General features: G+C 50.2%; 1 protein-coding gene across 1 annotated transcript; it reads left to right on the top strand.

Moving 5' to 3' along the window:
• Positions 1 to 24,104, top strand: ADRA1D (adrenoceptor alpha 1D). The gene is made up of 2 exons (XM_019733837.2): positions 1 to 2,212; positions 22,268 to 24,104. Exons 1-2 carry the CDS (start codon positions 1,096 to 1,098, stop codon positions 22,867 to 22,869), a joined length of 1,719 nt encoding a protein of 572 aa, XP_019589396.2. The 5' UTR covers positions 1 to 1,095; the 3' UTR covers positions 22,870 to 24,104.
• The last annotated feature ends 1,031 nt before the right edge of the window (positions 24,105 to 25,135 follow it).

Below are 25,135 nucleotides of genomic sequence, written 5' to 3'. Positions count from 1 at the left end.
TTAAACTCGCCCTCCCCAGAACGAAGCTACTTATTTAGTGTGGCGTGGAAGTTTTATTTAGCCTCCGATATGGAGTAAAGTAACAGTGCAGAAGTTGGTATATGCAAACTGACATGTTGTGGGCAGGAACTGTCACCATTTATCTTGTTCCTTCGTCCATCCCAAGCGAGCACAAGCATCTGATCTCCTCAGCGGCTCTCTCCACGCCACCGCACTGGACAGAGGTGTTTGAGACCCTCTCCTGGCCAGTGGCCTGAGAAAAGGAGGGAGGTGCGGCAGATTCATCCTTACAGTCCCAGGAGGCGACCCGCCGCGGCACTGCGCGATCCAGCCAGCAGTCTGCAGATCCCAGGCGCTTGCTGCTCTCTGGCGGCCGGAGCCGGGAGCCCGGGGACCCGGGAATCGCGCCTTCTACGCTCCGAGCACCCAAGGGCACCAGCAAGTGACCGAGAGGCTGGGGAAAGGGCGGGAGGAAGGGGGACGCAGCTAAGGGGGAAAGGGGCGGGGGCGGAGGAGGGAGCGCGGAGCGGACCGCGAGGAGAGGGGACGAGCGTGGGCACCCGCGGAGAAGCGGGGGTGACTGCCGCCCGGCCCGAGAGCGAGCCAGCGCCGCAGACCCTGCGGACCCCGCAACGCCCGCTTGCTGGGCGCGCACAGCCCCTTCTCTCCGCGAGTGCGGCGTCTCCACCCCGCAACCCCTGGCGCCGGCCTCCCCCTCCTCCTTCAGGACGCTGCCCCTCCTCCGTCCCGCCCCACGCGCCGAGTTGCGAGCACCGCAGTGGCCGCTGCCTGCACCGCCCCGGCCGGGAGCCGCCGCTTCGCCCGCTCGCCTCGGCACGCTCCGAGAGCGGCGCCCGTCGCCGGTCCGGCTCTTCGGTCAGACTCAGCGCCGTCTTCGAGGTGCCCCAGCTGTCGTCCTCGCCGCCCCGCTTGGCTCGCGGGCACCAGCGCTCCGCGTCACGGTAACTTGGGCAAGACCCCGACGGGACCGGCACGCGGGGCTGAACTGGAGCTCCGCGGCTATGCCTGGTGCCCCACTCCCTGACAATCGTTTGTCCTGCGCCGGGGCCCGGCACCCGACGGCCGAGCGTTGAGATGACTTTCCGCGATCTACTGAGCGTCAGTTTCGAGGGACCCTGCCGGGACAGCGGCGCCGCGGGCTCTAGCGCGGGCAGCGGCGGGGGCGGCGCGGGCGGCGCGGCCGCCTCGGAGGGCCCGGCGGTGGGTGGCGTGCCAGGGGCCGCGGGCGGCGGCGGCGGCGGCGTGGTGGGCGCCGGCAGTGGCGAGGACAACCGGAGCTCCACCGGGGAGCCGGGGGCCGCGGGAGCGGGCGGCGAGGTGAACGGCACGGCGGCCGTCGGGGGGTTAGTGGTGAGCGCGCAGAGCGTAGGCGTGGGCGTCTTCCTGGCAGCCTTCATCCTTATGGCGGTGGCCGGCAACCTGCTTGTCATCCTCTCTGTGGCCTGCAACCGCCACCTGCAGACGGTCACCAACTATTTCATCGTAAACCTGGCCGTGGCCGACCTGCTGCTCAGCACCACGGTGCTGCCCTTCTCGGCCACCATGGAGGTTCTGGGCTTCTGGGCCTTCGGCCGGGCTTTCTGCGACGTGTGGGCAGCCGTGGACGTTCTGTGCTGCACCGCCTCCATCCTCAGCCTCTGCACCATCTCCGTGGACCGGTACGTGGGCGTGCGCCACTCACTCAAGTACCCCTCCATCATGACAGAGCGCAAGGCAGCTGCCATCCTGGCGCTGCTGTGGGTCGTCGCCCTTGTGGTGTCCGTGGGGCCGCTGCTGGGCTGGAAGGAGCCGGTGCCCCCTGATGAGCGCTTCTGCAGCATCACCGAGGAGGCAGGCTACGCGGTCTTCTCCTCCGTGTGCTCCTTCTACCTGCCCATGGCCATCATTGTGGTCATGTACTGCCGCGTGTACGTGGTAGCGCGCAGCACCACGCGCAGCCTCGAAGCGGGCGTCAAGCGTGAGCGGGGCAAGGCCTCCGAGGTGGTGCTGCGTATCCACTGTCGCGGTGCCACTTCGGGCACAGATGGGGCGCACGGGGGCATGCGCAGCGCCAAGGGCCACACCTTCCGCAGTTCACTGTCCGTGCGCCTTCTCAAGTTCTCCCGCGAGAAGAAGGCGGCCAAGACTTTGGCTATCGTCGTGGGCGTCTTCGTGCTCTGCTGGTTCCCTTTCTTCTTTGTCCTGCCACTCGGTGAGTGACCCCTCTCCCACAAGTCCCTTTTCTTTTTCCCTCTGCCTGTAGCTGTGCCTTCCTAGCACGTGGACTTGGATTGCCCTCCCAGGTGAAGGGTGACTCTCCACCTGAACACGGAAGGTGGGCTTAGCAACCTCTTTGGTCTCTTAGGCAGGTGCGTGCACTTTGTGGGGGACAAACAAGAGGCTCTTCGCTCTTGCAGGATTTGTTTTACAGGCTTCTAACTTCTGTCCTTCCCTCCAACCCATTGCCATTACAAGCCCTGGGCTTGTTTTATGCTCCTGACCCCTCTAAATATAAAGGTCCATAGAAATCTGTGGAGGCATTTGTCCACAGTATGTGGTCAGCAGTGTATGTGTATATCTACATATTAACCATCACCACGACCCCAACCCCAGATGTACATGCCAACCCCCAGAGGTGGTACACAGAGTGGATGGGCCTACATTCGTCCATGGGCCGCAAGCCCTGGCCAACATGTACATCAGCAGACACCAGAACCCACCTTCTTTCTCCCAGCACTTCCCAGTTTGGAAGCTGGCCCCATTCAGAGACCCTCCCCAGCTGGTATCTGTGAATACCCTGGGCTGTCACTTTTGTAATCTCCTCTTGGAGTGGGAGGGAAGGGTCTATGTGAGGGTGAGAAGGAAAGGGAAAGGAGCAGATTACCAAGTGGAAAGTTAATATTGTCATTTCTTACGTTTACTGAGCCCTTGAGCACTTCCAGAGAACTCTCCTAGTTCTTCCACAAGGGTCCCTGCAGTCCTCAGAGGCCAGCAGCCGTTCTCAGGGGTTTCCCCCACCACCCCCAGCCCCACACCTGAGGCTCCTCCTGGAAGCCTTGGGGCTGGTCAGCACAGGGATGAAAAGGGGCACAGCATTTCTGGGAATGGATTTGCCCTGAGTCACTTCTCCTATGGCTGTAATGTTAGCAAGCCCAAACTGGGGCCTCCCTGCCTTTCCCAGGTCTGCTCCTTCCACACTCTGCAGCTGAGTCAGGAAGAGACAATGGCCTCCCTCCTGCTCCTCTGCAGGCCTTCTCCACAGAGCAGCTATAGTGACCTTTATACATTATAAATTAGAGTGTCGCTCTCTACAAAACCCCTCAATGCTTTCCCACTGCCCTGGGAACAAAATCCAAACTCTACACCATAGCCTGTGAGAGGATGACCTTCAAATTTATTATTGTCCAAACCAAAATGAGACACTAGGAATATTTACAATGGAACCGTAGGCGTGAACCAGGACAGTGGGGGCAAACCCAGACATGTGATACCCCTCCTGTAAGGAGGGGCCTGAGGGGCTGCCTGCCCTCCAGCCTCATGGCTTAGCTGCCAAGCCTTGTGCTCACTGTGTGCTGTGGCCCCTCTGACCCTCCTCCACTTCCTTATCCACTCCTAGAGCGGATGCCCTTGCATTTGCTCTTCCCTCTGTCCGTCCTGTTCTCCCCAGCCCCTCCTGGCTAACCCCCATCCTTTAGGTCTCAGTATAAATGTCCCCTCTTTAGAGAGGCTTTCCCAGATGCCTCAGTCTCAGTGTGTCCTTCTCTGCATTTTCTCCCTAGGGACACAGCCTCTCTTCCTTTACCAGCTCCTTAGCTGTAATCACATCTGTGTGTTGTTTGGTTTGGTATCTGACTTCCCCCACTGGCCCAGAAGCTCTGCAGGGGTAGCACTGTGCTGTCTGTGCCGTCACTGAATCCACAGCCCCCAGCATAGTACCTGGCTTATGAGGAGGAATAGACCACAACAGTACGGACCACAGGCTCTGGCACCAGATAGCTGGGTTCAAATCCCAGCTCCACCCTTTACTAGCGGTGTAACTTCTGGCAAATCCCAGAACTTTCCTGTGTCTCTGTTTCCTCATCTGTGAAATAAGAACGGTGGTGATGGTTATAATGCCAACCTATTGGGGTGTGGTGAAACTTCAGTGAGATATCATGTGTGACTTTAACTGTGGCAGGTGGTGAATGAATAAATCACCAACTTGAAAATCACCCAGCCAGAGGCTGTTGTGGGAGGAATGGAGGCAGTAGAGGGAAGGATGGAGGACATGGGGGGAGGCAAATAGGCGGGCAGGAGAAGCCCTCCTTTAGAAACCCACCCACCCAGTATTTAGAGCCCCCAAGTCCACCACCAGGCTCCTTGCCCTGCCATCCAACCCCTACTCCAGGCTTGTTCAGCTGTGCCCCGTCCCAGGTGCCCTCATCTTCTCTCTGCCCCCTATAGGGAATGAGCAATTTGTGTGTAGAATGCCACCTTCCTTTATGGTATTTTAATTTCTTTTAAAATTTCTAGTTACAGAATAATGCACAGATAAGGAGAAAATAATATAGCAAATGCTCACGTACCCATAATCATCCATATTAAATAGATGCTCACATTTTGCCATATTTGCCTCGGATCCCTTCCTCTCTCTTCAAAGAAATAGAACACAGCCACAACTAAGTTTCCTGCTTTTATCCTTTCCTTTTTTGCTGCCTCCTTCCCCAGAAACAAATCTGGTGTTTATCACTCCTCCACATATGTTTATACTCTAACCACAAGCATCTGTACCACTAATAATATAAAGTATTGTTTTGTGTGTCTTTAGAATTTATGTAAATCCCTCCATACCTTGTGTGTCAGTCTTCAGTTTGCCTTTTTCACCCAATGCTGTGTGTCTGAGATTTATCCCTGCTGGTTCATTTTACAGCAGTGTAGTATTCTGTTTGAGAGTGTTCCACAGCGTGTTGATGCAGTCTCCTGCTGACTCTTCCTAATTTCTCAGTTACAATCAACACTGCAAAAGGCTACTGTTTTCTGCGGTCAAGATCACATGTCCCCCTCTTCCACGAACTCATCCCTAAATTTCCATGGCCTTTGCCCTAGCTGGCACACATTGGTCTTTCTCAATTCCTCCATCTTGCTGCTCCTCACACCTGACATGGGGACCGAGGGACATCCTCCCGTACTGTCAGCTTAGGTTCTGTGACTTTGCTGCCTCCCTGACCACCCCACATTTAGTTAGGTGCTCCTTCATTCTCCCCAAACACTTTGCATGTACCTTTATGTACTGTGCACTGTAATTGCCAATATTCTTACACATACCATTAAGTGTGAGAGCAGAGTAAACTGTACATATATAGGCATAGAGGAACGGAGGCATTTGCAGGTTGCCTTTGGCTTGGGAGACCTGGAATATAGAGTCTGAGAAGAGGGGTCACAAGATGAGGCAAGATGTCATCAATGAATGAATAAATAGTGGTGTATTCATTGACTGGACTGCTATACAGCTAGGAAAAAAAACAAACTTGATGCCCACAGCAACGTGGATGAGTTTCATGGACACTCTGCTGGGCAAAATAAGCCAGATCTTAAATTAAAATCTTGCATATATTATGTGATTCTGTGTATATGTGGGGGGGGGGGTATTAACTGGAAGAGAGTGCAAAGAAACCTTCTGAAGGGCTAGGAATGTTCTATATGTTGATGTGGCCAGTGACTACTTTGGTGTATGCATGTGTAAAGTCATCAATCTGTACTCTTAAGATGTATGCACTTTATAAACTTGACTTTTAGTATCTTAATGAAGAGAGAGAAAGCAGGAGAAAGCTGTGATCCATGTTGAGGAATTGGTATCCAGACTGGAAAGCACACTTTGGCAGCTGGCTGGGAGGATTGATTCAGCGTGTGTGTCTGAGAATGTTGGCCAAATGTCAAAGAACCCATCTCCACAGGCTCCCTGAGGTCGTGCAGGGGTCTCATGTAAGGGTCTGCAGATGCAGGGGGACAGACAGGGTGCTTCAGGCCCTCAGTAATGGCAATTCTGTCCCCTGGTCCAAAAGCCTGAAGAAGGGGTTGGCATTACATTTCCTGTCTGTGCCTTTGTGGCACCTGGCGCATAGTAGGTGCTCAGTCAATGTGTGTAGAAGGAGGGAGTGGTAGAACCCATGGCCTCTTCACATCCTGCCATGCCAAGGGTCTGGGTGGCAAAGTACAGTCCTCTTTATTTTTTTCATTTTTTTCATTTTTTTTTATTGTGGTAAGAATACTAACATGAGATCTACTAACAAATTTTTAAGTGTACAATACAATATTGTCAACTATAGGCACAATGTTGAATAAGATCTCTAGCACTTATGCGTTTTCTTTAAGTGAAACTTTATGCCTGTTGATTAGCAACTCCGCACTTGCCCTGCCCCCGTTCCCTCTTAGACTATATGGATTCAACTACAAGCATACCTCGTTTTGTTGCACTTTGCTTTATTGGTGCTTCACAGATACTGCGTTTTGTGTTTTTGTTTCTTTGTTTGTTTGTTTGTTTTTACAAATTGAAGGCAAGACCCTCCACCGGCAAAAACATTATGACTTGCTTTATTGCAATACTCGCTTTATTGCGGTGGTCTGGAACCAAATCCTCAACATCTGCAAGGAATGCCTGTATTATATTTTAGATAACTCATATAGGTGGAATCATGCAGTCCTTCGGTGACTGGCTTATTTCATTTAGCATAAGAGCCTTCTATGTAAAGCTAAGTATCCTTATTAGTGATGTATTGGGGGTGGCCCCCCTTTTATGTGAACTAAAAACTTTTTAAAACATAAAAACTAACACTTATTGAGTGGTTACTATGATTAAGCAAAGAGCTAGGGTTGGGATTTCTTTTATCATGGGTAGTTTCAAACACATACATAAGTAGTGAGAGCAGTATGATGACCCCTGGTACCCGTGAGCCAACGGCAACAAGTATCAATCCAAGGTTAATCTTGGTACATCCCATGCCCCACCCACTTTTCCACCACTGCAGATTAATTTGAAGAAAATCCAGACAGCTTATCAGTTCATCTGTAAATTCTTTAATATATATTTCTGGAAGATAAGAACTTTTTAAAAAATAACCACAACCCATTATAATGCATTAAAATAATTGTTTAATGTCATCAAATATCAACCTAGTCTTCAAATGTTGCCTATTGCCTCTTAAATTTTCAGTTGGTTCGTTTGAATCAGAATCCGAAAAAGGTGAACACATTGCTTGTGGTTGATTTGCCTCCTGGGTCTCTTTAATCGATAAGATCCTTCTCCCCCTCCCTTTTTCCTTTCAATTTATTTTGTGAAGAAGCCAGACTGTTTGCCCCAAGGAGTAGCCCATGGTCGGTAATTTTCATCCCCGTAGTGCCATTTAATATATCCCTCTGTTCCCTGTACTTCCTGTAAACTGGCTTGATCAGATTCAGGTTCAGTGTTTGGGCAAAAATTATCTTTTGTGATGTGAAGGGGTTCAGGTGCCATCAGCCTGATCGTCCATTATAAAGTGTCCCATCAGCCTTTCACCTGCTGGTTTTAGCAGCCAGTAGCCATGGCCTGGACTCATTACCTCACTAGGACTAAAATGGTGACATCCAAATTCTGTCATTCCTTCTACATTTGTTTGCTAAAATTCTAAAAAGAATTTGCCACTAGCTGTTTGGTTGCTTGAAATAGAGTGTATGGAAAAAGCAGGAGAGCTATTCAGTGCTCCCCTTTATCGGAAGAGTCAATTCTCCAACATTCTTTTCAAAGGGGATCAATAGGATTTTTTATTACCATGACAAAGGGATTTTTAAATCTGTCACATACTACAGACATCACTGTTTTGGGGTTGGCCAACGGGCGCCCTTTCAAGTTGGCTCCTGAGACCTTTGGCACAACCCAAGGCATCTTAACCACTTCCTCACTTTCTGATCTGATGAGGTATTTCAATTTCAAGTTCAGCTTGTACTTTGTGTCTGTGTTGGGGGCAGGGGGGGGGCGGTGCTAGACCTGGAAGCAGCCATTTCTCTAAACAGCTGTGGTCTCTTTTAGTGGAAAATGATCATTTAAAGACCACGATCTGAGCTCTTGGCTGTTCATTGGTATTGGACCGGTCACTGACTTAGTGGACAGAGCTAGGAAATACTTTCTTTTTATTTTTTGTACAAGAAAAACACACCACTGATGGGGGTGAACTTCTGTTCTTAGGCACAGATCCCTCCTCTGAGGGTCTTGTCCTCTGCCCAACTCCTGCTGATATGTGAGTCCCAAACATCCAATAAACTGCTAGTCATTCTGCATCATTCCTTAAAGACGTGGATATTGGGGTCACATGCTTTCTCTTCCTCTCTCATCCTTACTCTGGCATCGGTGTGAATCCACTGAGGCTGACCCATGCTGGCACCCTGACCTGGATACTACAGTGACTTCCCCCTCATCCTTTCCTCCCAGGGCCATACCCTAGCCCCCATACCCACTTTGATCTAACTCCCCCCAAATCCTCAATGAATCTCTGCCACCTGAGTTTATCTGCTCATTGGCTTCCATTACACCTGCTCATTGAGCCCAACCTTGACCAAGCCTTCACCTCCCTGCCCTCACCTTGCCCTCTGGTTAGTTAGCCCTCCCTTCCCAGCTACTACCATGATCCATCACTTTACCCTCTCTTGCCATCTTGAATTCCCTCACCTTCACCTGCTTCTGTGAGTCCCAAAACCTGAATTCATACATTCCTTCATGTGGAGTGGAATGCAGTGTCGCTGGTAAATGTTTAACAATTGGCTCTGGAGTGGGGACTCATTTATAGCACCTGCCCATTCCCATGGTGTAAATAGTTCCACTGGATCAACTCTAAGCTACCGAGGAAACATCAGCCTGTTTGCAAAATTCCTGAAAATTAAACAATCTGCTCTGTGAGCCATTGCAAACCAGTGTTTAGCTGAGCACTTGCTAAAGAAAATCATACTTTCCATAATCAGCCTTCCTCCTCAGGGCAGTCTCGGGGTGACCCAGAAGTCCTGTATGTTCCCTGTTGGCTCTGAGTCTCTCTCAATACCTTTTCTTCCTAAGGGATCTCACTCCATCAGCCCTCCCTGTCTTCTACCTCTCCTCTGTCCATACGCACAGCATGTGGATGTGGCCTGAGCGTCCCATAAAAATGATTTGTCTTCAACCTTGTGGCCCTTCCCCACCTTCTCACGAGGATAATCTTCCCTCCTTTTTACTTTGCAAGAATATTCTTTACTTGCTTTCTTATCATAACTTACTTTTTAAAAAAAATATTCCAATATTAATCTTAATCCTAAATTTCAGAGCTGAGATTTGAATTCCAGCACTCTGGTTCCAGATTTCTTGTGTCTTCCTGTCAGGGTCAGAGGTCAGTCTGGGGTCAGGATTCAGGTCAGTTGGCAGCCATGTGTTGTTGTTTTTAACAATTCTTTTATTTTTAAATTTTCAGTTACAGTTGACATACAATATTGTATTAGTTTCAGGTATACAACATCGTGATTAGATATCTGTATAATTTACGAAGTGATTACCCCAGTAAGTCTGGTACCCATCTGACACCAGGCATAGCTATTACAGTATTATTGACTATTTTCCCTATGCTGTACTTTACATCCCCATGACTACATTGTAACAACCAATTTGTACTTCTTAATCCCTTCCCCTTTTTCACCCAACTCCCCAATCCCCCTCCCATCTGGCAACCATCAAAATGTTCTCTGTATCTATGAGTTTGTTTCTGTTTTGTTTGTTCATTTATTTTGTTTTTCAGATCCCACATATAAGTGAAACCATATGGTATTTGTCTTTCTCTGTCTGACTAATTTTCCTTAGCATAATACCCTCTAGGTCCATCCAGCATGTTGCAGATGGCAAGATTTCATTCTTTTTTATGGCCAAGTACTATTCCATAGTATATATGCACCACATATATACACTTAGGTGTATATGCACCACATATATACACTTAGGTGGACACTTAGTTTGCTTCCATATCTTGGCGATTGTAAATAATGCTGCAATGAACATAGGGTTTTAGAATTAGTATTTTGGGTTTCTTTGCATTAATACCTAGAAATGGAATTGCTGGGTCCTTCTTTATCTTTTGTTATAGCCTTTGCTTTAAAGTCTGTTTTGTCCGATATAAGTATTGCTACCACAGTTTTGTTTTTGTCATTTCCATTTGCATGAAATGTCTTTTTTCCATCCTTTTACTTTCAGTTGGTGTGTGTCTTTCAATCTGAAGTGGATCTCTGGTAGGCAGCATATATATGGGTCTTGTTTTCTTATCCATTCAGCCACCCTATATCTTTTGATTGGAACATTTAATCCATTTACGTTTAAAGTAATTATTGATAGGTATGTAGTTATTGTCATTTTATTATTCGTATTTTGACCTTTTTTTCTTCTTCTTCTTAAAGAAGTTCCTTTAACATTTCTTGTAATACTAGTTTGGTGGTGATGAACTCCTTTAGCTTTTTCTTATCTAGGAAGCTCTTCATCTGTCCTTCAATTCTAAATCATAGCTTTGCTGGGTAGACTAATCTGGGGTATGATCGAAAAATATGATGAATGTTTAAATTTTAAAAATTTTATTACAGTAAAGGACATTATAATTAATCCCCCTCAAAACACTCCCTCTCACTTCAGATACACTTATCCCATCATTCTTGCCACTTTCTAAAGCAGTTCTAGAAGTCCTTTTTCATGAGTGTCTTTAGTTGCACTGTCATGGCTGCCTCGATGTCCTGAATTGATTGAAAACATTTACCTTTCATGGTCATTTTGACTTTGGGGAAGATCCAGAAGTCACACGGTGCCAGATCCAGTGAATAAGGTGGATGAGGACACACCATAATGTTTTTATTTGACAGAAATTGCCATATACCAAAAGCGATGTGTGAGACGGAGCGTTGTCATGATGGAGGATGATTTAAGGCACACTTTAAAACACATCTTCTCTCAATCTTAACTCACACCCAACTGACTGCACCGAACAAGCTGAAACTTGTCACACCCTGTTACTAAGGCCACTTCCCATATTGAAGATCCCTGCCTTTCCGTTGGATGGCACTCGGCAACAGCACTCACCATATGTTTTGATCACAACGAAAAGACTCCATGTCACATATCACTTCTGGTATGGCAATTTATGTCAAATAAAAACATTATGGTGTGTCGTCATCCACCTTATTCACTGGATCTGGCACCAAATGACTTCTGGCTCTTCCCCAAAGTCAAAACGATTCAGGACATCGAGGCAGCCACGACAGAGCGACTAAAGAGACTCATGAAAGAGGACTTCCAGAACTGCTTCAGAAAGTGGCAAGAACAATGGGATAAGTGTGTTTGAAGTGAGGGGGAGTATTTTGAGGGGGATTAGTGGCAATGTGCCTTTTACTGTAATACTTTTTTTTTAATTTAAACATTCACTGTATTTTTTTATCACACCTTTGTATTTTTCATTTCTGACTGGTTCATTTTTATGTTTTCTATCTCCATTTTTATTTTTCCTGTCTCTTTGAAGTTTCCTCTGAGATCATCTATTCTCCCCTTAGTTTCACTGGGCATCCTGACTACCAGTGTTTTGAACTCTATACCTGGTAGATTGCTTGTCGCCATTTTAGTTTAGTTCTTTTTCTAGAATTTTGTTCTTTCATTTGGGGCATGTTTCTTTGTCTCCTGATTTTGGCTGCTTCTCTGTGTTTGTTTCTATGTATTAGGTAGATCTGCTACATCTCCCAATCTTCTCAGGGTGGCCTTATGTAGTAGGTGTCCTGTGGGGCCCAGTGGCACAGACTCCCTGATCACCTGAGCCAGGTGCTCCAGGTGTGTTCCTTGTGTGGGTTGTGTGTGCCCTCTTGTAGTTAAGTCTTGATTTCTGTTGGCACATCAATGGGCAGGATTACTCTCAGGCTGGTTGTGAAGACTGACTGTGACTACCATGGAGGAGCTGTTACACAAGGGCTGACCCTGTGGAGCAGGATTCACTTTAGTGGGGCTTTGGCACCTGCCGAGTCCACCCTTTGGGTGTGTCATTTGTGGAGGTGGTTGGGTGGTGCTCTGGTGTGGTCTGAAGCTGGCCTCTGGGTGTGTTGCTTCTGGAGCCTCTTGGGAGGGCTGTAGTGAAGGTCAAGATCAGCCGCTGCCTGTGCCCTGCCCAGGGCCACTTGGTATAAGCTACAAAGTGATCTGCAGATGGTTGCTGCTTCTTCTGGGCTTGGAAGTAACTGGGAGAGACTAAGCTGTGAACTGAGGCTGGCTGTCACTAGTGCCGGACTTGGGGCCGCTTAGCAAGAGGCCAAATGCTGCCTGTTTGGGGTTTGTGAACCTTTGAGAGATTTTAGGAAATTCCACAGCACGAGCCAAGGCAGGCCATTTGTCTGTAACAACCACTGGAAGCAGCTTGGGTGCGCCCAAAAGTTGGGCTGGGCAGGGTCTCAGGGAATCACTAGAGCAGGGCTAACAGTGTTAGCAAGGTTTATGGAGTCTCAGATATGATGCTTACCTATGCCTGCAGGCTGGATGAGGGGAGGGTCGACAAAGGAACAATGGCTTTTTCCAGCATTTTTGTCTGGAAGAAAGCTGCCCCTCCAGCCCTCACTCTGCAGCCAGACAATTCAGGTCCTCCCTGTATGTCCCTGCCACTTTTCAAGCAACTGCCGCAGTGCTGAGTCCATCTGAGAGTAAGTTTGTGCATGAGCCTTTTAAGAGGAATGCCTGGAACTCCAGCAGCCCTTGGCATCACCCAGACAGAACCCCCTCAGCCACAATTCCTGCTGGTTTTCACAGCCAGAAGTTATGGGGACTTCATTTCCTGGCACTGGTGGTCCAGGCTAGGAAGACCAGTGGGGAGCTGGGACCCCTCGCTCCTCAGAGGGACCTCTGCAGCAGAGATAGCCCTTCCAATTGTTAACCACCACATGTGAGTGTGGGACCAGCTTATTCCACATCTCTGCCCCTCCTACCAATTTTGATGTGTCTTCCTATATATATCCTTAGTACCAGATCTGGTGAATAAGGTGGATGAGGACACACCGTAATGTTTCATTTGACAGAAATTGCTGTACTACAAGCAATGTGTGACACAGAGTGTTGTCATGATGTTATAAGACTTCTTTTCAGCTAGACTTCAGGCAATTCTCAATGATGGTTGTTCTGCAGTTTAGCTATAATTTTGATATGATCATGAGAGGAGGCAAGCATAGCATTTACCACTCCAACATCTTGACCAAAAGTCGGCAGCCATGTTTTAAGCTTTAAATCTCACTGAATACCTCAGGCCCTGCACTCATCATCCAGGCTCAGTTTCATGTTCCCTTATGCCCCAGATCCTGGCCATGATGGGATCCTGAGCATTGCCATTGGACAGGACCACTTCTTGTGTGCTTTGATCCTCTCACAGACCCCAGAAGACCCCCAGAGCTCTTGATCCCACCCCTCAAAGGGAAGTCTCTGTGTTTCTGAGCTCATCTCTGGCCCCACCTGAGCCCTGCCTCGCCCTGTTTCATGAGCTATATGCCGACCGAAAAAGGTCTCCTGTGAATGTCGAAGGATTTGCCTGCCGTTACTTTGCTGGTGGTGACCCAGAAGAACAGGGTCCTAGACCCCTAGAGCTGGCATTGGGGCCTCATGAGCAATGCTCAGTGCTGGGACTCCCATACAGAGTGACCACTGCCTAAGGACCTTCTCTTTTCTAGCATAAGCACTGATATATCTGTGAGCCATTTGTCGGTGTGGCCCCAGAGCTGAGAGGCTCAAGCTCGGATCAGGGTCCAGTTCAGCTGAGCACAAGGGCCATTTGGCAAGGACTTCAGCCTTGGGCACTAAGAGTTTGGGTTGTAGCCACTCCAACGCCACAAATGAAGAAATAATAAGAAGTGACAACAAAGCGTAGAAAGAAGGGGGACAAAGAAGAAAGGTGGAAAAAGAGAGCAGGGAGAAGGGGAGAGAAAAGAGTTGAAGGAAATGGTTGGGGCCCGGTGTAGGACTTGGGGCAGGTCTATGACTCATCTCTCTACCAGGCAGCCTCTGTGGCTCTAGGAGCTGCATCTCACCCCCCACTAGTGATGGAGTGAGTGGGAAAAGGGGAAGGCTGGGGTACAGCCTGATATTTCATGGTTGGCTGCAAGTTATGAGCAAGGCTGGCTGTGAATTCTGACATTCTGCCAAGAAAAAACAAGTTCCCTTCTGTTGAGGCCAAAAGAGTGCTGTTAATCACACAATCCACCCCTTGGCTTCAGAGCTGTCACTCCTCAACAAGGCTTGGTCAGATTGGTCACCGCCAGCTATAACTGGCATCTCAGCAGGAAATCCTGGGCCTGGTCATTTTTGTTCCTTAGGAGAGAAGCCTGACCTGTGATGTTCAGCTGCAAATACCACCCCCATAACCTCACAGGCTGATGCCTGAGTTTCCCCAACAATGTGTAGGTTAGACTGGCCCATACCAGAGATTGGGCTCACCTGTTGATACAGAAGAGGCTCAGCCTCTTCTGATCAGTGGCTATCCACCTCCCAGACATTAGGTTAGACTCCTAACAGAGGCGCCTCAATACAGGGAATGGGGGAAGGCAGGTGGGAGCAAGCTTGATAGGGACACACATGAAAGGAAAAGGTCAAGGAGCAGAGAGAAGCAAGCAATAGTTGTGTGTGCAGCTATCTCCTTCCTGTGTCCTCACCACCTCTCATCAGCAAGTACATGTGGCCACTGCCCTGCTCCAACCTGCCTGCTGAGTGGGGAGAAGTGGACGCTGACGTACACACTTGTGCCCTGCCTTTCTCAGCAATGGGCAGAAGAGTTGACACAGCAACAAAGGCATAATCCCTAGATTATGGGGACTGAGCAAAGCAAGACACGTCCACACAAAGAGTGACTTGGGTCAGGTCCCTAGATGCAGCCTGAGATGGGAGTTCTTATGCAAGTGATGGACGGAGGGAGGCTCTCAGGAGGCACCTTTGTGGGAGCGAGGGAAGGGGGATGGGGCAGGGGAAGAGCTAACCCAGGATGTGGTCTCAAAGTCTGGCCTCAGCCTGGCCCCACCTGGAGCCCTGCAGCAAGACCGGCACACAGAATTGCACTAAATGGCGGCAAAGGGGCTGGCCTTTTCTATCCCCTTATCCGTCTGTTATTGGCTGTGAGCTGCCCTTGGTGGGGAGGTGTTATCTCCCATTCAAAGCAGCTCCCCTTGGCCGAGGGCAGTTCTCCATAGAAAGGGCAACTATGAGCCTTAGCAGCCAATACTCACAGCAGCTGGGGGCTGGGGGCACCAACAGCATTGACTTCAAACTTGAAAGGTAACTCTTGAGCAAAGACTTGGAGGGGAAGGAGATGGCCAGGCAGCTCTGGGGCTCCTCCCAGGAAGTGGGGGTCTGTTTGCCACTCTCCCCTGAGATGCAGCTCCCACAAGCAGGCAACAACCCAGCCCTCTTGGGTGTTCTGGATAGACCTGTATACACAGGAACTGAACCAGACGTGGCAAGGCCCACAGGGCACCCTTGAGGCCACACAGAAGGGCAACGAATGCCACCTAGCCTGGTGCAGGCAGAATTAAGAGGTGCTCAAGGCCACACACTCCATAAACTACTACCACTTCCCCAGATGCCCAGGGGAGTGGGGTTCATCACAGAAATGCTCCTGGAGATGGTGGTTCCAGACCTGAGTCTGAAGAAGGGGACAAACTTGCTGTGGGGCAAGGGGGTGGGGGGGGGGGGCGGGAAGGCATCTTCCTGGCCTGGCCAGTGTGCAAAAGTGCAGAGGTGGGGATGGGTATACTGCTTGGGGGAATGCTACTGGAGGGATAAAGCACATGTGTATGGCTGCTGGCCACCAGGATCCCTGGAATATCAGGGAAAGTTCTGTCTTTATCTTTACATTATGCTGCAGGAAAATCAAGTGCTTTAGGACTAGACTAACTTAAGTTCAAATCCTGACCCTGTCACTTGCCCTCTGGAGATAACTAGAATCTTTCTGCGAAGTGGGATGCCAGTGCCATGAGAATTAAATGAGAAGTGCTCACAGAGCTCAACATGGAGCCTAGTAGGTACTAAACACTCAGAAACCATTAGCTCCCATTTCCCTCCTCCTCACTTTAGAGGCCACCTACCCAGACACCATTTATTCATTCATTCAATGGATGTTTTACAGTCCCTGCTCTGGGTCAGGCACTTGTGTTAGAGGCTGGGATGAAATAACAATTAATCCCATTCCTGCCTTCAAGAGACCTAGAGTCTAGTAGAGTAGATAGAGCAATCATACATTTTATTAAAGTGGAAGCACTCATGAAAGGGTACCTAATCCAGCTTGGTGGGGGAGGATGCCTGACCCGAGGCTGGAGGGGTGGGTGGGAGGAAGCAGAAAGCACCGTGGGAGTGCTAAGAGCCAAATAGAAAGGAGGACGGAGCCCAGCTCCTGTGGGAAGACCTGCTTGTGGCTTTGTGTGGCTGAATTTGGAAGGAGGCATGACAAAGATAGCACTGGGTCCTGAAAAGCTTTGAACGCCGCACAAGAAAGTTTGGGCTTATTCCTTGGAGCCACTGGAAGCCATTCATGGTTTTCAGAGGGGAAAGGAGAGAAACCAATTTTCTGATAAAAGCATCCAGCATCTGTGTGCAGAGTGGAGAGGACAGGGGACCACTGGGGGCTGTCACAGCCATACAAACAAAATGAGATGCCAGACTGAGCAAAGGCTTCAGGAACAAGGTGAAGGGAGGGACCTTGCTAGAGAGAAAGTCAAATTCACTGGATGTGGTGACAAGTTGGACATGTAGGTAGAGAAGGACTCATTCAGCAAACTCAACAAATGCTGAGTGCCTGCTGTATGCTCAGTGTGCTCATGAGGTTATGTGAGCGATGGGAGGGCAGCGCCAAGCAAAACAGACGCAAGTCCTGCCCCATGGACTGCAGGGAGAAAGATGATGGACACAGTGAAGAATAACTCAAATAGTACAGGAGAAAGTGGTAAGTGCTGTGAAGAACAGTAGAGCCAGGTGAGGGGGATGCGGAACACGGGATGGGGGCACATTGCGATTTTAAGTGGGAACCGGGAGAGCTCATTTTAATTACAAGAGTCTTCTTATAAGGGCACTCCTGTATTTATGTAGCATCGAGGGTGTGAGGAAGAAGCCACAAAGGAAATTGACACAGAGTCAAAAATCCAAGAGAGTGGCACCGTAGAAGCCACAGTGAGGTGACAGATACCCAAGATGGACAAGTGCAGTGTCCATAGGTTGGGGGCCCAGGTGGGATGGGCTACAGGACAAAGCAGTGGAGTGAAAAGCAGATAGGGAAACAGAGACAGCAGGTGTGGATGAAAAGGACGAAGAGAATGAGGGCGCAGCCGGGATAGAGGCAAGCTCCCGGGTTCCACAGTGCAAATAGGCATGCTGACCTTGAGTGGCAGGACAGACTCTTTTCTTACCGTGCAGAAAGAGAGGTGAGGAAGGTTGGAGCAAGTCCCTAACTTCTTTGGCTTCCGTTTTCTCCGTGAAACAGGAAGTGAGGTCAACTGCTCTGGAAAAGGTGAAGGGGAGGCTGCAGGGCTTGTAGAGAGGGATCCAGGCTCAAAGGAGCCAGTGCAGGAATAGGGGAGAGCAGGCTGAAGGTGGACAGTGAGATTGCTGGAAACAGAGGACACTGAGCTGAGGTCAGGGATCCCAGACGTGTTCAGGGAGTGGGTGGATCTGGCTGGAGAAGTACAACCCAAATCCAGAAGGATGCAGATGTAGGAGGGTTGAGAATGGCTGAGGTGGGAGTGAGTAGGAGTTTTCAGCCAAGCTGAGAAGGAGGCAAACAGGAAATGATGGGAGGAAACAAAGGGACTGACAGAAGATCAAAGTACAGATGAGACAGAGAGAGGAGGGGAGGCTGCAGTCAGCGGTGGAAATTGGGTTCTTAGTAAAGAAATGAAATGCTCAGATGTATGTTTTAAAAGAATCCCCCAGCTGCTGTGTAGAGAACAAGGTTTGGGGGCACAGGAGCAGTCGCCCACTTGAAAGGATACTGCAGGTAGATGACGATGGTAGCTGGGACCACCGTGGTAATGGGGTGGTGCAAAGAGGGGAGATTCTGGGACCAACAGAAGTTGGTGATGATGAGATGCAGGGCGTGGTAGAATGAGAGGGGTCAGAATTTATCACGCACCGACAATGTGCCAAGCATGGTGTGGAAAGCCAACTTTTAAGGATAAGATAGACATGAAACCAATAGTTACCTGCAGTGTTCTTGGCACATAGAAGTAAGTAGATGTGCTGGGGGGAGGGGAGTACAACTAACTCTGCTGGAGGGGATGGTGTGAGGAAGGCTTCCAGGAGGAGGTGCCACTGGAGCTGGCACTACTAAATGGAGGAAAAAGGAAAGGCGCCCAGAACGGATCATGTGCAAAAGCCTAAAGGCAAGACTGGGGAGCCTGCTGTGGCCAGAGGGCAGCAAGAAGTCAGTGACCATTTAGCTGATTCACATGAAGACAGAAGTAGGGCTACAGAGGGAAGTAGGCGCCACAAGAGAGAGTGAAGGGTGATGCTGAGTGCCTGGGTGGAGAGGTCAGAGGCTGAGGGAGGGCTTCCCATGACAGCCTCTGGTTCCAATGACAGCTGCCAAGATGAGTTAGCACAGCTGGGCTTCATACCTGCAAGAAAGGCTGTGGGCAATATGGGGAGTGGGAGAGGGAGCCAGCTCTGGGCAGAAAAGGGGGTGCCGGGAACTGAGAGAGAGTGGCTTTGTCTCAGAGCCCCAGCTGCCCATTGAGGCTTTCCTGTATCTGGGCTACACAGGCTGACAAAGGTGTGTGCTGGGCAGCTGGAGAGGGTTGAGGAGGCAAGGCAACTGGTCAGCTGGAGTAGCCATAGCTCAGTGGCTGGGGGAGGAGAAAACTAGGAGTGGCTGAGATGGACCTTGTCCACTGATGCCCCCACAGCAGGGCAGCATTGCAGGGACAGTGTCCGTGAGCCAAGTGCCCATCGTCAGGGGTCTCAGGGCAGTTCTGCACCTCATGACATGCAAAGGGAGGGAAGTGCGCACCTGCAACCCCCGCCCCCAGACATCCTTGCAAGAGGCTATGGGGCAATGAGAGAATGTTGTGGGGTGGGGGACGTGGGGCTGCAGGGAGAGAGAAGCAGCGTGCAGAGAGATGCAGAGGAAGACTGCAACACTCTGAAAGAGCCAGGTGTGAGGCTTAGAACTGCCATCTATGAAAGAAACAGGCAACGTCTCTTGGGAGCTGCTGCTTGGAAGCTGGAGCCCAAGTCACAAACATCTGTATTCTCCAGGCAAGATGTCTGAGCAGTGGGCAGAGAGCAAATGGAACAAAGTTGTGGCAGATGCTGTTGGTGCCTCCCCCACCTCCCTTACTGTACTAGTGGGCTAGCTTCCACCCCAGCACCTGCCTTTGTCACTTTGCCCAAGGGGCTTTCTCTGCCCACCAAAAGCCTCCTTGTCTACCCATGCAGCAGGCAGGAGGTGTGGAAAATTAATGACTGATGGGAGTGGGTGTATGGATATCCCACGTGCCTCACCCACTAAGGGGCGGATTACTCTGAGGTTCCTGTTCTCCACTGTCTCCCAGAGCTCCCCAGCAGGGGATTAAACTCGGGTTACCCACAGTGGTGACAACTCCATAACACACCTTTTATTGGCTTCCTTCTCTTCCCTGTCTTTTTTCCACTGCACTACTGGTGTTTCATTTAACTCCCAAATTAACAACTTGTACTTGAATCTTTGTCTCAGGGTCTGCTTCTGGGAGAGCCCAAAGTAAGACAGAACATCAGTAGGACACAGCAGGAAAATTGGGGGTCTGAAAAGCTGTTTGAATCCCAGCTCCTTTGTGTGTAAGGAATTCCCAGCTGGCAGCAGGCTTCCAAATAGGTTGGCTGAGCATAAATTAGAATATTAATGTTTACAACAAGGCCCAGACCATACAATGTGCCATGTCGCCCACTAATCTGAATCAAAACCATGCTGATAACAGTGCCCTTTGGCCGGCTTCAGGCTCGTCGCTGAAAGCATAGTCCACTGATTTGTCATTTGGGCTAAATATAAAAAACTGTGGCCTGAGTCAGAAAGTTATTTTCAGCACTCCGTCTTACTTTGCAGCCGTTGAGGGATGCTGTTCAGAAGGCCTCCATCCTGGAGGCTGAGGTCAACCCTGGTGGCCCCCACATTCCAGGGACAACTGCCCAACTTCTTTCTCAGGGATATCATCTCCTCAACACACCCTAACTGATGACCAGCCTCCCCCAAACCCACCATGTCTCTGCTTCTGTTTCTGGCCACTCTCCAGAGGTGGGTCCCTTCCAGGTCTGAGGTCTCCTCTCTCAAAAGCCACAGAAATAGGGAGAGGAGAAGTGAATAGACAGCAGTATTTATTAAGAACCTGTTAAGTGCTAGACCCTGAAATTTATGAATCTTCACAAAATCCCTGCCAGAGAAATATTATTAACTGACTCTGGGTGATGAACACACAATGGGATTTATAGATGATGTAATACAGAATTGTACACCTGAAATCTTTTTATTTTTACTAACAATTGTCACCCAATAAATTTAATTTAAAAAATTATTTAAAAAAAAAAAAAAAGAAATATTATTGTCTGTATTTCACAGAAAGGTGAGACGTAGATGACCGGCAAAATAACTTGTTCAGGGCTGTGTGACCAAGGTTTGAAAGGCTTGTGCCACACAATGTTGCATGACCTTCCTTTTCCTCCATGGTGTCTCTTAGCACCAGGAATTCTCTATATAGGGGGAGATGGGTGATATGCAGGGTTCCACAGGTCAAAAAGGAAAGCATGGTTCCTCTGCCCCCTCAGTAGGGGACCCCATTCTTATTTCTTAGGGGGCAAGGGAAGAGCAGGTCCCATGTTTTGCCAAGGACCCCAGCCCCTGACCTGCTCAGCCTCTCGGGCACTTGCAGCTTCTGCCCAGCATGGGACACTCCTGCCACCTACCCTCTACCCCTGCTGCTGGCTGAGGATGAATGGGGCTGAGATGACCTCCGCTTCTTAAATCATGCCTTTGCATTTTGTCAGGTGCTTTTGGAGACATGTTCATGGTGGAAATGGCAGGGGAAAGGTTTGTGGGGAGGAAGGTCTTCCTGGCACAGCTCAGATCCCAGTGCCCCCACCCCTTCCTGCCTGGCACTTCTCCCTAAAGCCATCCCAGAAGCCTTCCCTGACCACTTCCACTGAGACATCCCCACTGTCCTGCATTCCGACAGCCATGGACATTGTGTTTATTGAGGCTTCATTCTAGGCCCTATCTCTCTCCTGCTTAAAAATATCCTTGGCTCCTAAGTGCCACAGACTAAAAGGCGAACTTCCCAGAATTTATGGCCCTTCACCATCTGTCCCAGTGAAATTTTCTGAGCGTATCTTATACGACACTCCCAGGTCCCAGACTTGTGATCCTCACCCATCTGTCCCTTCCACTCCGACCACCCTCTCCCCCTCATTCTGGCTGGCTCCTGTCCATCCTCTGAGACCCCTGGAAGCTCCCCACCCCACCTGTGTTCCCATGATACTCGATCCACATTGCTAGCAAGGGAGCAGGGCTGTTGGATGTGAGCCCAGTGCAATGCTTGGCAGGGGCAAGCCTTTCTCAACATTGAATTCAGGGGTCTTCATCCCTTTTTGTACTGGGGACTACTTAGGATCCCTTCTCAGTGTCATCCTTTCAAAGGCACGAAATAAAATACAAAACAAAGGACTGCAACAGACATCTATTTCATTGAAACTCTGTCAAAATATTTTTAGATGAAATTTGATTTAGTAATAAATGTGCTTCTAAGTTAAGGCATGAAATAAGATCTAGTGGTGCGTTCTAAGGACCATCATCTCTGAACAGTGAGGAGCATAGACAATGCTTTTGCAACATCTGCAACTGAATGTGATAGACAGCTATCTACAGGACCTGCTATATTAGGTTGAACCTTAGGAAACTGCTAATGTTGCACCAGTTTTGAGCTACAAAAATGATGGTTTCATATAGTTTTGCCTAATTCTACTCTGCTTTGTTGCCTACACTCATCATTGAGGGACATGATCAATTTCAGGTAGATGTAAGTAAAACTGAAGATGACTATTTTTCCCCCATCCAAGTTCATGGACACCAGCAAATTATATCAGGGACCCCTTGAGGACAGACATCTTGACAGCCCCAAGTTGATAACTCAGCCAGGGCCCCTGGAGAGCGGGGAGGGTCCCCGCTTTGCACCCAGGCGCTGCCTGGGCCTCCTCCTCCTCCCAGAGCATCTAATCCACGTAGGTCTTTTCTTCCTGCAGGCTCCCTGTTCCCGCAGCTGAAGCCCTCGGAGGGTGTCTTCAAGGTGATCTTCTGGCTGGGCTACTTCAACAGCTGCGTTAACCCACTCATCTACCCCTGCTCCAGCCGCGAGTTCAAGCGTGCCTTCCTCCGCCTCCTGCGCTGCCAGTGCAGGCGTCGCCGGCGCCGCCGCCCTCTCTGGCGCGTCTATGGCCACCACTGGCGGGCCTCGACTGGAGGCCCTCGCCTCGACTGCGCCCCCGGCCCGGGCGCTGCGCCCCCCGGTGCCCCGCTGGTCCTCACCGCGCCCTCGGCCCCAGGCTCCCCAGACACACCCGAGTCGCAAGTTCCCGTCGCCGGCCGCCGAAAGCCACCTTGCGCCTTTCGCGAGTGGAGGCTGCTGGGGCCCTTCCGGAGACCCACCACCCAGCTGCGTGCCAAGGTCTCCAGCCTGTCGCACAAGATCCGCGCCGGGAGCGCGCAGCGCGCAGAAGCCGCGTGCGCCCTGCGCTCGGAGGTGGAGGCTGTGTCCCTAGGCGTCCCCCACGAAGTGGTCGAGGGCGCCACCTGCCAGGCCTACGAGCTGGCGGACTATGGCAACCTCCGGGAGACTGATATTTAAGGACCCCCGAGCTAGGCCGGGATGTGGCTGGAGGAGGGGTATACAATGGGATGCGGGTGAGGACGTGGAAGGGAGGCTGGCTTTGTTCAAGAGGCCGGTGCGGATCAGGGACTCGAAACTGATTAGGACAACTGCTCGCTGGCAGCCCCGAGGAACTGAAGCGGGACTGGCGCCCTGAAAGGATGGAAAGTTCTGGGGCCCCCTCTTGGACACAGATGCCGGGAGCTCCTCCTTTCTGAGGGAGGGGCTGCAGACTCCGTGGGGCCATTTGCTCACAATCCCTGTTTAAGAAACACTGCCCCATCCTTTCCCTGAAGCCTGGGTAGACAGCCCCAAGTATGGCCAAGGCAGGCCTGCCCCTCCTCTCGGGGAGGAAGGGGCATAGAGGCACTGCATGGCTGCCTCCCTAGCAAAAAGCCATTGGGACTAAGGCTTCTCAATGAACATAATCGCTCCCTACTGCCAACTGGAGGAACCCAGAGGGCCTGCCACGGCCACCCATAAGCTTTGGTGGCAGATTGGATGACCCTCCTACAAGCCTGTTGTATTTATCCTTGGCCCACTCCCCGGTACAGATGGTCCTCCGTGCACACCCCATCACCTGGCCCTGCCTTCATTACGTCCCCCAGGGGCCTTACTGTTTACACTCTGTACATAGCTCATTGTGCCTGTGCCTGTCACCTCTTGCTGGGATCCAGAGCCATCAAATGGGGAGAGCTTTATTTGTCATTTTGAGACGTATTTATTGGTAAGAGTACTTCTATTTTGTCCAAACTGTGCAAACTGTCCCTCTTTAGCTTATAACCCATAAAGAACTACTTTTTTTTTTTTCTAAAATCCTTCAAGTACTAAAGGCCCACAACAGGATAGAAGGGGTATGTGTTCACCATTCTAGTTTCAACGTAACTATCTTTTTAACTGATGGCTGCTGTCCTTTGGGATTTTCAGCATGACCAAAGGACTTGGGGGAGGGAGGGTTGTTGGCTTTTAAAATGCACATGATTAGTCTTGGGAACCAAAGAGGAATCATAAGCACAAATTTTCACTTTGTCAGTCTCCCCAGATGTATCTGTAATTGCTCTGATGGCCTCAGTGAGGAAGGCAGCCATCAGTTAAATGGGTGAAACATGACAAGAAAAAGTATACAAGCCCGAGTAGACAGATGTACATGGTGAGGGAGAGAAGACCTACCTAGGAACCATGTTTGTTAGATTTGAATAAAATGACCAACACTTCCTAGTCCCTGGAGGTTACAGGTAGTTCAGTCTTCAGCTGTATAGTATCAATCACAGACATCCAACCAGCGTGAGAGAGGTAACTGTGGCCCAGAAGCAGGACCCTCAGAAGCAGGGCTGATTAGACAAAACTGTGAGGTGTTTGGAGTGGGGGTGTTCCAAAACCGGAAGGTCCAGCTGCTGGAGCCAACATGGGCCAGTGTTTCAAGCCAAAATTTTCATCCTGTACTAGGAGTCTGTTTAAAAGGTCACTACAATTTCAGACCCCTTATCCCAATTTTACAGGGTAAAAAGGCAGCCCATGTCGGGGCTCAGGAACTGCCATTTCACATGTGAGTCTTTAACAGGTCCTGGGCTTCTGGCCTGGCATCCCCCCAGGGAACAGGAAGGGCAGTTTAAGGCAGGTGTGGAAACATGTTGCACACCCCAAAGAGGACCCCACTTTGCAGCACACTGTCCACCCTAAAGCTGGGGACACTAGGGGACAGCCTGTGGTCTCACAGGGATTAGTGAGGGGGCAGACCCCCATGTCAGAGGATTAAACATTGGGTTCCTGAGAAGGGGTTCAACAGCAGGGGAGGGTCCCTGAGCAGGGTGAATGTTGGTTCCCACATGCCAGGACAGTTGAACCCACAGGAGGTCAACAATAGGGGCAAGGGAGCAAGGGAGTCTTCATCAGGAGGATTTTAGGGGGGCCTCCCTGCCCTGTATAACAGCGGGTGTGGAGGCAGGCAGTGCTGGCAGCTTGCCCAATACTGTCTCTAGGCGCAGTGATCAGTCATCAAAACATGTCTGCTGTTCAAGCCTCAGTCCCTGTCTCCTGGCACAGGGGCCCTCTGCACACAGCTGCCTCCTCCTGTACCCCCCATACCAGGTGTAAAGCCTTCAGGAGATGGATGAGGGCTGCAGAGTCCCCAGAGAGGCCATGCCACGGCCAAGGCATCCAGGGACCTGGTTCTAATCAATAAAGCACTGAGCTGCTGACCTTGGTCTCAGGACATGCCAAGAAGTCATAGAGTGGCCAAGAGGAA

Source organism: Rhinolophus sinicus, linkage group LG13 (assembly GCF_036562045.2).
Source record: "Rhinolophus sinicus isolate RSC01 linkage group LG13, ASM3656204v1, whole genome shotgun sequence".
NCBI classification, from domain to species: Eukaryota; Metazoa; Chordata; class Mammalia; order Chiroptera; family Rhinolophidae; genus Rhinolophus; species Rhinolophus sinicus.
The sequence above is the reverse complement of the archived record's forward strand: the minus strand, read 5'-3'. Positions and strand labels throughout refer to the sequence as shown.

Excerpts from the sequence above, each read along its gene's own strand:
- ADRA1D (XM_019733837.2), top strand. The coding sequence starts at position 1,096 with ATGACTTTCCGCGATCTACTGAGCGTCAGTTTCGAGGGACCCTGCCGG. Across the intron at positions 2,213-22,267 it reads CTTCTTTGTCCTGCCACTCG|GCTCCCTGTTCCCGCAGCTG; the intron begins GTGAGTGACCCC and ends TTCTTCCTGCAG.